The sequence below is a fragment of the Limulus polyphemus genome, unplaced genomic scaffold (assembly GCF_000517525.1).
Source record: "Limulus polyphemus unplaced genomic scaffold, Limulus_polyphemus-2.1.2 Scaffold1895, whole genome shotgun sequence".
NCBI lineage: Eukaryota > Metazoa > Arthropoda > Merostomata > Xiphosura > Limulidae > Limulus > Limulus polyphemus.
Window position 1 is genome coordinate 112,851 of NW_013667505.1, and position 15,072 is coordinate 127,922.

General features: G+C 33.6%; 1 protein-coding gene across 1 annotated transcript in view; it reads right to left on the bottom strand.

Moving 5' to 3' along the window:
• Positions 1 to 239: 239 nt before the first annotated feature.
• LOC106465285 (transcription factor collier-like) overlaps positions 240 to 15,072 on the bottom strand; it is a 62,116-nt gene continuing 47,283 nt past the window's right edge. The window contains exons 8-14 of the mRNA XM_022393150.1: positions 13,503 to 13,620; positions 12,934 to 13,076; positions 9,248 to 9,374; positions 8,294 to 8,382; positions 4,176 to 4,350; positions 3,806 to 3,988; positions 240 to 3,623 (exon numbers count right to left, since the gene is read on the bottom strand). Of these exons, the coding sequence (XP_022248858.1) occupies positions 3,523 to 3,623; positions 3,806 to 3,988; positions 4,176 to 4,350; positions 8,294 to 8,382; positions 9,248 to 9,374; positions 12,934 to 13,076; positions 13,503 to 13,620 (936 nt within the window). The 3' untranslated portion in view covers positions 240 to 3,522. The remainder of the gene's footprint in view (positions 3,624 to 3,805; positions 3,989 to 4,175; positions 4,351 to 8,293; positions 8,383 to 9,247; positions 9,375 to 12,933; positions 13,077 to 13,502; positions 13,621 to 15,072) is intronic.

Sequence of the window (15,072 nt, forward strand, 5' to 3'; positions counted from 1 at the left end):
TAAATTACTAAACTATGTTCACCTTTATACCCGTCACCCTGTTATATCTACAAAATTATTAAAACCTAGTATTTTTTAAGTAATTGCATGCCGTAAGACGAAAAATTGTTTTAGAAACCTCGAAACAAAATGGTTACGTTGATTTATCTCGTATTTGAATTTGTTTGTTTGTTATTAAGCACAAAGCTACACAAAAGGCTAGTCGTGCTCTGCCCACCACGGGTATCTGCAGACAAACCACTGTGCCACTGTTGGGGCTAGTATTTGAAATTTTCTTCAAGGCTAAGATATATTAAACAAATAATTAAACTGAATTCTCCCGAAAGTAGGGTAGCTTAGTAGCATGATAACCTATTGTTCTAATAAATATAAAAATTGTAATGCTATATCATCGTAAGTGGGTTTTATTATAATGGCAGAAGAAGCTTAGGCGCATGTACGAACCTGAGAACTGAATAATACCTTTTACGCATGTTTTTCGTATATATATATTAAAATGCCTCAATATGGCAAAATGGGTCTTCTCTTATTTATCAAAGTGCAACGCAGCAGGAAATTCTGATCTACAGGACACCAATGTGAAACCCCCTTGACCAAAAATTAAACCTGGAATCACAATAATAAAGAACGTTCGACAGAACAGAAGAGTGGAAGATGGAAAACACATGTATCAAAAAGCGCGGGGAATAGTGTCCTATTCTCTTAACAATTACTAATTTGCAGAGCGCACTTTCCCCTTGTTACGTTGATAATGATGCATTAATCCCTATTACACACTCTGTTCATTGAATTTAACCAATTAAGCCTTTTTTACTTACTCTTTCACTCTATTCTTATGTATAAATAAGTTTTCATAGTCTATGAATATTGTTTGTTTTATTTCTTTTAATTGGAACATCTCTCTAAACCGAACGTTAAATTGGGATTCCTAAAAATGTAATAGCATTTTCGTAATATCGCGAACTTCTTTTCAATCTCTTCGCGAAATCTGTAAAAGACTCAAAAATATATCAGTTTTATTTTTAACTTTTTAAACTCTATTTTAACAAATTTACTCGGAATTCTATATAACAAACTGAGGTGTAATTTATTATTGCCGATCTTTGACTATAAAATATAAATTTATAAATTAAAACATTAATGTTATTTATATATACTCTTGTTGTTGTTTTTCGAAGACACTTAGTAAGAGATTAATTTCAGCAAAAATGGGTTAAATTTTTACATTTTAAAATTGATATTTATTCTTGTAATGCCTTACATAAAAACATTCATACAATTTTTAAGAATTTTAATTTAAAAGTCCATTTCAGAAACATACTTCATCTGAGAGGGACAAAAACCTGACACATGATAAACGTATCAATCTTACTTATCAACGTTTGGAGTGGTTTGTGACCTTTTAAGGTACACAGGCATAGGTTTAAACACAGATGTTATTTTGATATCTAAGACATACACTAAGTTTATTCACTAAAGTTTCAGGGGCTGCAAAGCACCAAAGTCAACCTAAACCAAGTTTTAATACGATCCCAACTAACATGTAGAAAAGTGTTGCTCCAATTTTATGATACTCCATAATTTACAGGATAGTTAATAGTAAATTAACACTTCTTATAAATAAGATAGATCTCATCGTAACTCACGTTTTACAATTTTTTATAACAGCAACAATTTACTTTTTACGAGATGACGAAACTACTCTATCGTTTTATCATCAAAAATCTGTGTAAAGGAAGCTTTTAATAGACATAAAGCTCAAGTTTATTGTCTAGGTGTTGTAGCGAACATAACGGAATTCGACTTAACGGTTTTGATTTAATGTCCAAGCTTGCGTTTTAAGAATGGTTCTGTACTTTTTCGTATGTTTCATCTCTGTCTGGTCATCTGAAAACAGTCACTAAAAACTGACGTGCAAAACTTGGCTCAAAATGTATTATTTTGCATAAAACTCTCACCCGTTTTAAAGGATTACATGTACAGTAAAGAATATTCGAGAAATTTAATCAATCGTTTACAGATCACCATATGCGCATATATTTACAGAATGAAAAATTCTATTTTATCTTTGTTTTTCACATAATTCACATGATCAACAAAAGATACACGTGAGCCTTGATAACCCATACAACATTAAAGACGTTCACAAGAAATTAAGGAAAACCCTATCATCAAGCTATATATATCGGTTTATATATTATACAATAGATAAAAATGTTTTTATTATATATTGTAATTGTTCAAAGATGATAATAGTACAGTTTCAAAACTTATCAACAAATATCAGACATGGTTTTAGTTTGCTGTTCTTAGTTTGTCTTCCTCCGTTGTTAACAGTAAAGACGCCATTTTGGACCTGTCTTCCTCCATTATTAACAGAATGGATGACTTTCATATAGGAAAATCGGTTAATCACCCTTGATTGTGAACATGAAATACGCCACTCAGTATAACATTGTTTGCTTGTGACCAGTTAAGATGAGTCTTAACTTGCTATATTTCGTTCCATTATGGTTTATGTCTATCATTTTTAGGGTTTATATCTATTATCTCTTTATACCTATTGATAAATATGAAATATAAAGCCCATTTTGTCACTCTTTGTATAATTTCATTAGACGTAATCACAAGTGTATAATTTTTAAGTTAGACACGTCTTACAAGGTATCCACTTCAGTATGTCCAGCATGGATATTCCGCCATCTTATACGATCTACGTTTCATGATTCACAGTAGGTATTCTTCAGGTTGTTATGCTTTCTTATCAGACTCGTACGTGGCTTGTTAGCCGACATGTTCGTTTATTCACTAACACTAAACGTAGGTTTTCAGTCTGTCACCCTTGGTTACCAAACTTAAGACTTGGCTTGCAGATTTTCATAATAGTTTGTTTATTAACATCGAATGTAGAATCTTTGGTTTGTTTCTAACGGTTGACAATAACAAACGACGAGACTTTCGGCTTATTGTGTTTAATTACAGCATAATTTAACCATAATCATTTGAAACATCAAAATCCATGTTCACCTTCTCACTTAAGTTCTCGTTGTATACTGTGTAAATTGAAAGTACGGTATCAACAGCAGAAGAAACAAATGCCTTATCTGTTCAATTACGGAAAAAAAAAGATGTATATACAAAACCACTCGTATCTTCAATATTCAATACACATGCCAATATTTTGAAATGTCCTGATTCTGGTTTATCATAATTACAAGACAATGTGACAGCAGCGCCATACTTTTTGTTTTTCATTTTGGCGCAGAATTCTACCAGGTTAAAAATTAGCATAGAGCTTTTGCAGGTTCACAAATAATCGAGTTAGTAGCCGCAATTACTTTTAAGTTACATGTTATAAACAGTCACTTCACAACTCCTGTCTATTAAAGAGATTCAACTATGATGACGTCAACAAAAGGTGGGCCAATGGCATTTCGTTATATAGCATGATAATCTTTTTGCCAGTGTCTTTGCAGAAGAAGCTCCACTTGTTAAAAATGGTTGACGTCACACCCACGTAGGTCATTTGGTAGATGATACAATTGACCCTCCGTAGGACTGTCCATTGCAGGCTGGGAGAGCGAAAGGGTTCATTGTTGCAAAAGGGGCTATACTTCCAACTCCTATAACATGATAAACAGAAACGAAATAATAAAATTAAACGTATATATCTCACTGAATATAGAATCTCAGCTAAAACAGTTAATACATCGCTTACATTAAATCCTAGCAAATATATATATATATATATATATATGTATATTATTTTCTTTTACATCGAAGAAAATTTTCGAAAGTGCCTTACTTGAGGTCCCATTGAGAAGACAAGGAGAAGTTGCCACCGCCATGTTTCCAAGATTCCCTGGATTTCCGTAACTTCCATTCATCGTGCCAGCACCGTAAGAGCTCCCGTTATTGTTGTGTGCTGTGGAGGGGTGGGTTCCGTAACCCCTGGGAGAGAGCATATTGGCTTGAGTCCGGCCGTAATCTGTAAAAACCAAATCAAACAATTTCATGGAAGCGTCACTTGTTGGGTTTATGTCCGAAATGTTTTTGGAATACTTCAAAAATTTTGAAGGTGTTGATAAGTTAAAAGGGTTTGTAGATTTTTTTAATGTTCGATTCTCTGGAGTAATATACTGTTTCTATTCTGCTTATATAACTTTTGTACTTACCCGTCCCATTGTCCTGGACATTAACCGCCAACTGACCCGTATAAGCATTGAAACTGGACATTGCGGTGGCGCTGTTCAAAGACGGGGATCTTGGAGCTGGGAGAGCAAGTTGATTATTCCGAGGCATACTGTATAACACTTCGGCCAAGTCAGCCGCCCGTTTTAGAACTATCTCCTACAAGAAAACACACAGGGGATGTTTTTATTATCAATGACAAAAGCTAATCGTCGAAACGTTAAAAAGGCGTAAATCCCGTGATATTTTACACAGCCTATATCATATTTTACACTAACGGTTTAAACTGTTATTGTTGTGTTTCAAATGCAGATGGTCTATGATTTGGTTCCTAATCTTTCCCAGTTTAAGAGTCCTGATAGCTAGACCCAATCTTTTTCAACTCAAGACCCCTGAGTAGACAGGCAGTTTTGGGGGGCCATGCTCAAATATGGAAGTGGGGTTACTGTTAAATATTTTAATGAAATCTGGTACTGCTTTTATATCTTGTGTCTTTTTTTGTTCGTTGTGGTTATTGTTTTATTTGTTTAAAAATATTTTAGGATCATACATAAATAAATAATTTTGAAATATGTCTTGTTATGCAACCCACTCCAATATCTCTTGAGACCCTAGCTTGGGAAACCACGTTTACATGATTTGAAAAAAAAATAGACAAACTAAATTGTAAGTAATACATTTCAAAGGATGAAAAAAGACTAAAAAGTGGCATCACTTTTTTTTTCAATCTACGATAATACTTTTCATCCATATTTCTGCTCAAGCGTGTATTAAATCTTAATGGGGTTTCGATTCTACACATTATATCTAACAGAAAGTATCGTCCAAAGTACAAACTAAATATTTGGTGAAGAACTGTTTCTAACAGTTCTGTTTACCTGTGTTTTCTTCCTCATGTTTTTTCTATTCATGTTTAAATATAATTCAGCATTCAGCGCCTATTTTATTTCTCATAAAAAAAATAATAGCAGTTTTGTCTAAACAAACAAACAAAATTATTGAATGGTTTAAAAGAAAACAGCATCCGGATATCAAAAGTTTTTTTTATATTTCTAATACGAAACTAGGCCCTTTTACGATAACTCCTACATTAAACTGGATCGTTTTTTTTCTTAAAGTTCTTACATTAAACTGGACATTTTTGTCTTACAGTTCTTACATTAAACTGGACATTTTTGTCTTACAGTTCTTACATTAAATTGGACGTTTTTTTTTCTTAGAGCTCCTACATTAAATTGGACGTTTTTTTTTCTTAGAGCTCCTACATTAAATTGAACGTTTTTTTTTCTTACAGATTCTACATTAAAGTGGACCTTTTTTCTTACAGCTCTTACATTAAAGTGGACCTTTTTTCTTACAGCTCTTACATTAAACTGGACCTTTTTTCTTACAGATTCTACATTAAAGTGGACCTTTTTTCTTACAGATTCTACATTAAAGTGGACCTTTTTTCTTACAGCTCTTATACTAATTTGATCACTTTTTGTATTAGAATTTGATTTGATATTGTTCAGGATAATACCATAAAAAATTGAATATTAAACACGTGTAACTAACGGATACATCGTTAACGTAGGAGAAAGAAACTTAACAAATACAAATTAGTTGATTTATTTTCTGTATTTCATGTTGAGCAGCATGTTTAGAAATCTACACGTTCTCTTTCAACATAGATTACAGACTTTAATTGTTACTTTCAAAATGTTGGCACACTGTGATTCTTTGACCACGGATGTCAGATCAAAATCTGAAATTATCGAATGATTATAAAACATTCAGCCCAGTTATATGTTTAAATATCAAATATTCTGTTTGAAAAAACTCTCACTTTCATAGCGGACTATTTTACAGGTGACGATGACGTATTTTTTCTAACATGTGTTAGTTTATTATCAGTCCGAGATAGAACGTCGAAATACAAGGCGACAGCATGTTTCGTTATTAGACAGGGAGTTCACATTTAAAATAACTTTTGGAAAAAGTTCTTACAAGTGATTTAGTACTAAGCGTTTCCAATCTAATGACATCTTGTACAACATCTGGGGTGAACGGCCAGGTCAGGGATCCCAAGGTTAGGGTACAGCTGTCCTTAATTAAGAACTGCTGAGCAGACAAAGGACAACCAATCAGAAGCACCAGCCACTTAAATGATCTTTCTCAAATGAATAAGAGATTATATTATTATTACGCGCTCACAACAGAATGTGCAGGGTGTGTAAAACGACATGCCGTGGGCTCGAACGTTGGACATTTCGGTATGCAGTTCGGCATGATAGCCACTTGGTCACTGCCAATGTTCGTTCTGTGGGACAGGAATCGTGGCTACACATAAACACACAGAATAAAAACTTAGAAGTTCGTGTAACAAAGCACTATTAAAGAGAGAAAAATCTATCCTAATGCCGTGCTTTGCTTATCACGATTTAGTTAGTAAGATCATTTCCCTCAGAGACGCACACATCCTGCAACCATATCCAGACATACAGTAGAGTGTCGTGCGGCCAAAACAACCTGCTGTAGGACACACTGTGTGTTATTAACAGGAGTGATAGTTTAGTCTACCTTCTGTATCTCGGACTGTCGTAATCCAAACTATCATATATTTTCAGCAGATGTATTCTACTAGACATATCAAATCTCAAGGCAATCCATTAAGAAATACTTGAAATATAACATCTCCAATTTTAATTGAGTTTCTTCCTATTTTTGTTTCTCCGCACCAAAATTACGGAAACTTTATTTGATAGAAAAACATACTTACTTTTATGGATATTTTTTTTTCAAATTTGATACACTGATAGATATTATCAACCTACAATTTGGTATCTCATTTGGTGTAAATATAAGCCACATGTGCAAAGGTATTCAACAAAAACCACTCAAATTTGATTTTGCGCACGCCTATGCAAAACGTCACGTGAGCTATCGGTCTAACATTTTTACTACAGCTTCACCTAAGAGTAAAAGTGGACCATTTTTAATTTTTGTCATTCTGGTTAAAGACGGCTGATTTAGAGCAACAAATCTACAAGGTCAAAGGACGTGCAGATACACAAGTATTGGTTAGGCCAAGTAAACTATATTAGTAGTTTCTAGCTCAAGTTTTTAAAAGAATCATATGGGTGGACGGTTATTATTAATTATTCATTGCCAACCTTTCAGCACAAATTTGCCAAAGGTTATGAAATTATCCGAATTAAAGAGCGTTTAGCGTCACGTGATATTACCTTAAGCAATTAGCGTAAATAATGATGCTTGATATGGCTGTACCAATTGCATGGGGGTGATGACAAGAAACTGTTAATTACCCACCATCATGCCCCATGTTAAACAAAAAACACGGACTGGCTAACTAATGAATGAATATTTGCTGTAAAATTTTTAACAATACTATTAGTGTAGCTACCAGTTTGGCCACCAATTTTGATTTCATTCCTTTAACTTGCTCACTCAATCCTTTTTGGGCCACACTTTTTTTCCTACCTCCGGCGTTTTTGATTAGATATATTTAAAGGGGAATTTAGAACCTAACTCTAGCTAAGTTAACTTATGTACATGGTTAAAACCGAAACTGCTTCACAAATTTTGTGATCAACATAAATGTCTGAAGGTCACGAAAGGTGATCCTAACAACACAGAAGTTCCAGAAACAATGTATTTTGTTATTTGAACTTTCTTAAAACAACCATTGTGGTGAAGTTTACTCCTCGTTGTTTTAATTCCTTATAGCTTCTTCTGTATTCTAGCGATAGAATAATATTGGACTGTTGAAAAACAAAGCGTACAAAAGTAAGAAGTTTTATTATAGATACGTGTTTACGCCAACTCAGTTATATATATTTATATATAAATATATATAAGAAATATCAACAAGGTCTATATATATTGCCTGATTGTCTTCATTGTCGGTTAAGAATATAGTAATCTAAACAAAAACTATACGTATAACGTACATTCAGCCAAATAAATAATGTTATGTTTATAACAATATTCTTATCAAAGTAATATATATAAACAAAACTACCCGACTACTTTACATTCAACCAATTACATACCACATTTCTAACATAAGTTATTCCAGCAAATGTTGTCTTGTTCCTACCTTTGGAAGCCTTTCGGGATCACCTGGATGTCTGGGGATTAATTTAGAAAGCCTTTGAAAACCGTAGTCAATTGAGGGCTCGTTGGTAGCTGGTGAAAAATGAAATTAGATAAAGCTTTGTTAGGCTAAAAAATTATTAAACATGATATGAAATGGATTTCTTATTATGGTAAGCATAGCTGATAGTTTCATAGTTATTCAGTAGTAGGACGATGTGGAGGATATGATAGGTATAGCTGATGGTTTCATAGTTATTCAGTAGTTGGATGATGTGAAGGATATGATAGGCATAGCTGATGGTTTCATAGTTATTCAGTAGTAGGACGATGTGGAGGATATGATAGGTATAGCTGATGGTTTCATAGTTATTCAGTAGTAGGACGATGTGGAGGATATAGTAGGTATAGCTGATGGTTTCATGGTTATTCAGTAGTTGGAAGATGTCTACGGATATAATAGGTATAGCTGATGGTTTCATGGTTATTCAGTAGTTGGAAGATGTCTACGGATATAATATGTATAGCTGATGGTTTCATAGTTATTCAGTAGTTGGATGATATGAAGGATATAGTAGGTATAGCTGATGGTTTCATGGTTATTCAGTAGTTGGATGATGTGAAGGGTATAGTAGGAATATCTGATGGTTTTATGGTTATTTTGTAGTTGGATGATGTGGAGGATATGGTAAGCATAGCTGATGGTTTTATGGTTATTCAGTAGTTGGATGATGTCCACGGATATAATAGTTATAGCTGATGGTTTCATGGTTATTCAGTAGTTGGATGATGTGAAGGATATGATAGGTATAACCAATAAAAGACGTTGTAGTGTTTACGACATCAGTAAAACGACGGACGAAATTATTAGAGTCTTAAAATGTGGTTAATGATATATTCGCATTCAACAACAACAACATTCGAGATTGTTATAAACATAATGGGAAAACATACTCACAGACATAAACAAATCTCCCTGGTGTACCTTTACAGAACTGTTTCGACTTGTAAGACAACGTTACTTCCACAACACCAGGAATATGGCGAGGCGGAGTTTGAACTCTAATAGCGTGTGGAGTTATTAGCTAAAAGATAAATACAATATAGTCTAAATATTTGATATCTCTTTTAACTGAATGCTTTTAAATACGTTATCATAAATTAGAATAATTTAACTTTTCATACATTATATTACCTGCTTTCAATATATTGCACAAAATTGTACATCAGACGTTTTTCGCTTGCCGACGAATGTTAACAAAACAAATAAAAACAGTTAACAGTTTTAGGAGAAACTGAACAGTTCGTTTATCTTCAGGTGACACTCTAAACAACATACTGTCTTACCTAAAGGTCAAAAGGGACAAGCTGTTTAACCCCATACAGTTGCTGTTTAGTGCAAGATGACCTGTGGTTCATTCATGGATATTGTCTGCTAAGTAAATCTCGTGCCTTGTAACAATCATTTACTGACTGTGCAACATGCTACGAAACGAAAGTAGTGCTAGTGTGACTTTTATTTTTGCTCTACTTAAAGGTTGGGTCCGAAAATCATAAAGTTAAATTGTCTCTTATCCCCTCATTCATGTAACAAGCTGTTTTTGCAAGTATCACTTACACACATATATATCTATATATGCCCCTTGGTGGTTCGGCGGTAAGATTGAGGGCTTATAACATAAAAATCAAGATTCGATGCCTGCGGTAAGCACATTGTGTACCTTTGCGCTTAAAAACAAACATACAAATTATATATATATATATATATATATAATTGGTACTTGGTGAAACTCCATAATTACAGAATTGAAAAAACAACAACAAAGCCAACTGTACGTTTCATTTATTTACGACTACGGTTCTGCCAGTAAATGAAGATTTTCTAAAACGTACAATTGTCTCTGTTTTTTCTTCAATTCTGTTTATAGTTTTAGGCTTATCTCGTAAATCATATACTTCTGATTTACTTCACTTCAATTCGTGAATCGTGATTTTTTAAAGTGTGTAAAGAAACAATAAATATAATTAAGTATATTTTGGCTGTACTTTCGTGGTAATTTACCTTACGGTAAGGTTGGATTCAAAATTTGATTTTAGAAAAAATGAATACATTTTGTGTGCGTTATTATGGACGACTCTGTCTATTTAACAAACTTACATAATTATATTTAGTTATCCTATAAGCCGAGTGGTTAGCGTGTTGGGACAGTTAAACCGAGGTTTCGTAGTTCGCGCCCCATTGCCGCAAAAACTGGATCCGCACTTTAGGACGCGCTAAAAGTGCGACGATCAAATCCCACATGTTTAATCAAACATAAATAATTCCAGGATTGGCGATCAAATCTCACATGTTTAATGAAACACGAGTAACTCCAGGATTGGTGATCAAATCTCACATGTTTAATGAAACATAAATAATTCCAGGATTGGCGATCAAATCTCACATGTTTAATGAAACACGAGTAACTCCAGGATTGGCGATCAAATCTCACATGTTTAATGAAACACGAGTAACTCCAGGATTGGCGATCAAATCCCTCTGATGGGCGCTATTGAGAAGCTGGCTTCCTTTAGTCCACCAGTTTAAAATTACAAGTGACTTGGCATGAATAGCCCTTTGCAAGAAAATTCTAGTAAATGAATTACACCATTTTCTTATCTATATCAAAACTGATAAGTGTTGTGACGTATAATGAATTACACCATTTTCTTATCTATATCAAAACTGATAAGTGTTGTGACGTATAATGAATTACACCATTTTCTTATCTATATCAAAACTGATAAGTGTTGTGACGTATAATGAATTACACCATTTTCTTATCTATATCAAAACTGATAAGTGTTGTGACGTATAATGTCTAAACATTACGTCTTCTACAGTTCTAACAATTATGTAATGGTTTTGAACTAAGTTCCTTGATCACTAGCTGTCGCAAAACTCGAACTCCGAATTTTAGCGTTGTAAGCCTTGTAGTTTACCACTGAACCACAGTGGACCAAGGAAGTTAAATACTTATGCTTGATAACAAATAATTCAATTACGCACAGAATAATTAGATACATTATATCTCATAGACATATTGAACTGTGGTAAAGCGTAAGTCCATGAAAGATGTTCCACGGTAGGTCAGCGGTAAGTTTATGGACTTATAGCGTTAAAATTCTAAGCTCGATTACCCGCGGTGGACAAAGCGCAATTACTCCATTGTGTAGCTTTGCGCTAAAACTACAAAACGAACAAAATCATACAATATTGGGAATAGACTAGTTAAAACAACGACCACTTATAACTTTCTGAGATTTGCATAAGTTAAAAATATGAGACAGGGAGATTTTTGAAAACTATATAGCAAATGTTGAAAATTGGAACAAATTAATGATTTGTCTCAAATAACGAGTGCTTCTGCTTAGGAAGTAATATGTCTGTCTTTAAAGATGGATTTATTTTAGTTAAGAAGTATTACGTTTGTCTTAAATAATGGAATTCTTTTATTAAAGAAGTAAAGTATTTGTCATAGCGGACGAGTGCTTTTATTTAATTGATATGTAATACGTTTGTCTTAAAGGATGAGTGCTTTTATTTAATTGATATGTAATACGTTTGTCTTAAAGGATGAGTGCTTTAAATTAAGAAATAATGTGTTTGTCTTAAAGGGTGGATGTCTTTTAGTTAAGAAATAATGTGTTTGTTTTAAAGGATGAGCGCTTTGAATTTAGAAATAATGTGTTTGTCTTAAAGGATGAGCGCTTTGAATTAAGAAATCTTAACAGTAACGTCAAGTAATATATTACTGACCTTCAGGACGTTATTGTACAGTTGAAGTTCATTGTATCTAATCGGTAAAGACAAAAACTTGTACATTTTGTTTTAGCTGTTAGAAATAAATAGTATATATATAACTACATATAGTAGTAATACACATACAAAGTGAGAACTTAACATAATCATGTGTAAGTGGGTGAAAGCGACCACAGAACAGTGAAGTGAAAATATCCAACCTTAAAAACGTAATCGAAATACACACAAAGGCAAAACATACAGAAATAAAAAAACTATAAAGTCATAAGCAGCGTACTAGCATTGAAGATAGCCATTCAATTATACGCCAAAGCGGGTAAGAATCTGTTTTTCAACTGATTTCATTACTGGACAACTATACCATCCCATAATTAGCTGTAGACAATGAATGTATAGTTAAGGTTTAAGACATTATAAGTTTCTGCACCTGAACCAGGCCTTTTAATAATTTCAAGTAGGCTCACCTGTTGTTTCAGGACAAATTCTTACCTACGTTGATGTATAATTGAAGAGACGAACTATATTCAACGCTTTTTGAATGCTAATATGCAGTTGTACACTACCTACGAATTTATAGGTTGTTTTGACATTTATTTTTATATGTTTTGTCTTTGCTCGTACTTGGAATGCGTTTTAAGATTTTATATACATATACCTACCACGTTACTTTAACTGTTTGTTTGTAATTAAGCACAAAGCTACACAATAGGCTATCTGTGCTCTGCCCAACACGGGTATCGAAACCCGGATTCTAGCGTTATAAGTCCGCAGACATATCGCTGTGCCACAGTTAACAGTTAATGGTGTTGAAACAAATACGATTAAAGACTAGCGGTTCTCACCTCACTCCACACGAGCATGGTACCAAATACCACTTGAAGACCATCAAAGAAGTTCTCACCGATGATAATTACGGTGCTGCCCCCTGTCGTCCATCCTTCACTCGGACTGATGGCTTTAATACACGGAGTAACAGCAAATGGAACTGTAAAAGGGCGTGTTATATATATATATATATATATACATAAGTTAAACAATTGGCATGAAATTATGGACGTTTGGAAACTTTCCATGTTGAACAAATTTCAAGTTAGTTTAACACTCTGAGTTTTTCCCTCGATTATTGAGATTTTGTTTATAAGTTCAGTAACCCTATATCAATTTATAAAACTTCTCAAAAATGGACAATTTTTATATAAAAAATACCTGTGTTCGGGACATATGTTTATACACGATAGCGCCAGCTACCGATAACATTAATCGTAAGAAATTCCAAATTTTCGAAAAATGTTTATGATTTTATAATTGCATTTATCATACACTTACTTTTCAGCTACTGAATCTTAATCATTCATTTTCTTCGTAATTTCGAACAAAACATAACGTTCCAATATAATAGGTCATAAATTACCTTCGGCGGGATTAAGTCTTTTCGCTCTTCTGCCATGCTTGGAGTTGTTGTGCACAAACATGTTGTCAGATACCGCCAGTAGGGGGCCATCAACCGATACTTGCGTCGATATCACTACCTGGGTTTGAAACAGTCAAACACATGTATAAAGACATCCTTATTAAAACAACAACAAACTATTTAAATAACTAACGTCTGGTTACAACAGTGAGAACAAGTTCGGGAAATCGATTTAAACGTTAATCATTTTAACCTATACAGATATGAGTGTAGCGATCAAACTTTATAGAAAATATAGAACTCAGTTATACACTGAGTCGTTATTATTGCTCGTTGTTCGTGATTGTGGATATAGATAACAAACCACTAAAAACACTCACCAAAACATACACTCATTCCCAAGGTACTTCCTCAATAAAATGGCATATCCAAAATAAGAATTAAACATCTCAACCCTTTTTGTAAAATGTTATTTTTGGCCTCTGATAATATAAGCTGTTGCATTCAGTTTACAATGGAAACGAGAAGGTAAAAATGAAACAATGATTGAAGTTACTTTTGTATGCTCAACGACAACGGCTACCAAAGAAAAGACTTGAAAGTATTTTCTGCTTAACTTAGAAGAAATACCTAAATACAAAAGACGAGCTACGTTTAAATGTTTAGGGCCCATTATGCCCCAAGACTGATTGGCCTACCATTCATTATTCCTACATAATTTTATACATTAAAATTATATATGAATGTTGTAAAAGCATATAAAAATTTCAAAATAATTTATTACCAATCATTAGCTACGTTTAAATGTTTAGGGCCTATTATGCCCCAAGAATGACTGACCCACCATTCACTAGATAAGGTTAATAAATATTTTTTTTGTTGTTGTTGTTGTTAAGCACAAAGCTACACAATGAGCTATCTGTATTAAATAGGCTTTTAGCAGTGTGAGCCTTCAGAGTTACCACTTAGCCACTTGGGGCGCTGAAAGCTGCTCTAATGTATTTCGTACATTTACAGCACATACGCAACAAAATACATTAAGAAATATATATATACTGTATATACATGCATGATGTGTTCCAAACAAATCAATTCTATAAGCGTATATACTCTTAAATCACCTTATGTCCACCACATTGTTCAGCAAATTTCAAAAACTTAAACAAAGGTACACAAGGATTACCCCGAACAAATGTTGACCTTTCTTCATGAGTGTATTTATTTAGTTTGAATTTCATTTGTGGGATTACGCATACATTGTCTGGTAATCAAAACAAAGTATACTTTAAAAAATCTATAAAATAAATAAGTAAAATCAAAGCATTCAATTGCATTAATAGGCCTAACTTTCGGTGTCAAAGCAAGAAAATGTTGCATAGGGCGTAAAGTCCCCCCCCCCGAAAAGTCAGCTAGTCAAATCAAATTAAAAGTAGATCCGACCGATAAAAAGTAGACCATGATTTAATGAACCGAGAAAGGAAGTTACATGCATGTTTACAAGCAAGCAAACAACAACAACAAAAAAACTTAACAGCTATATCCGATCTTCATCGTGAAAGAATGGGGGGGG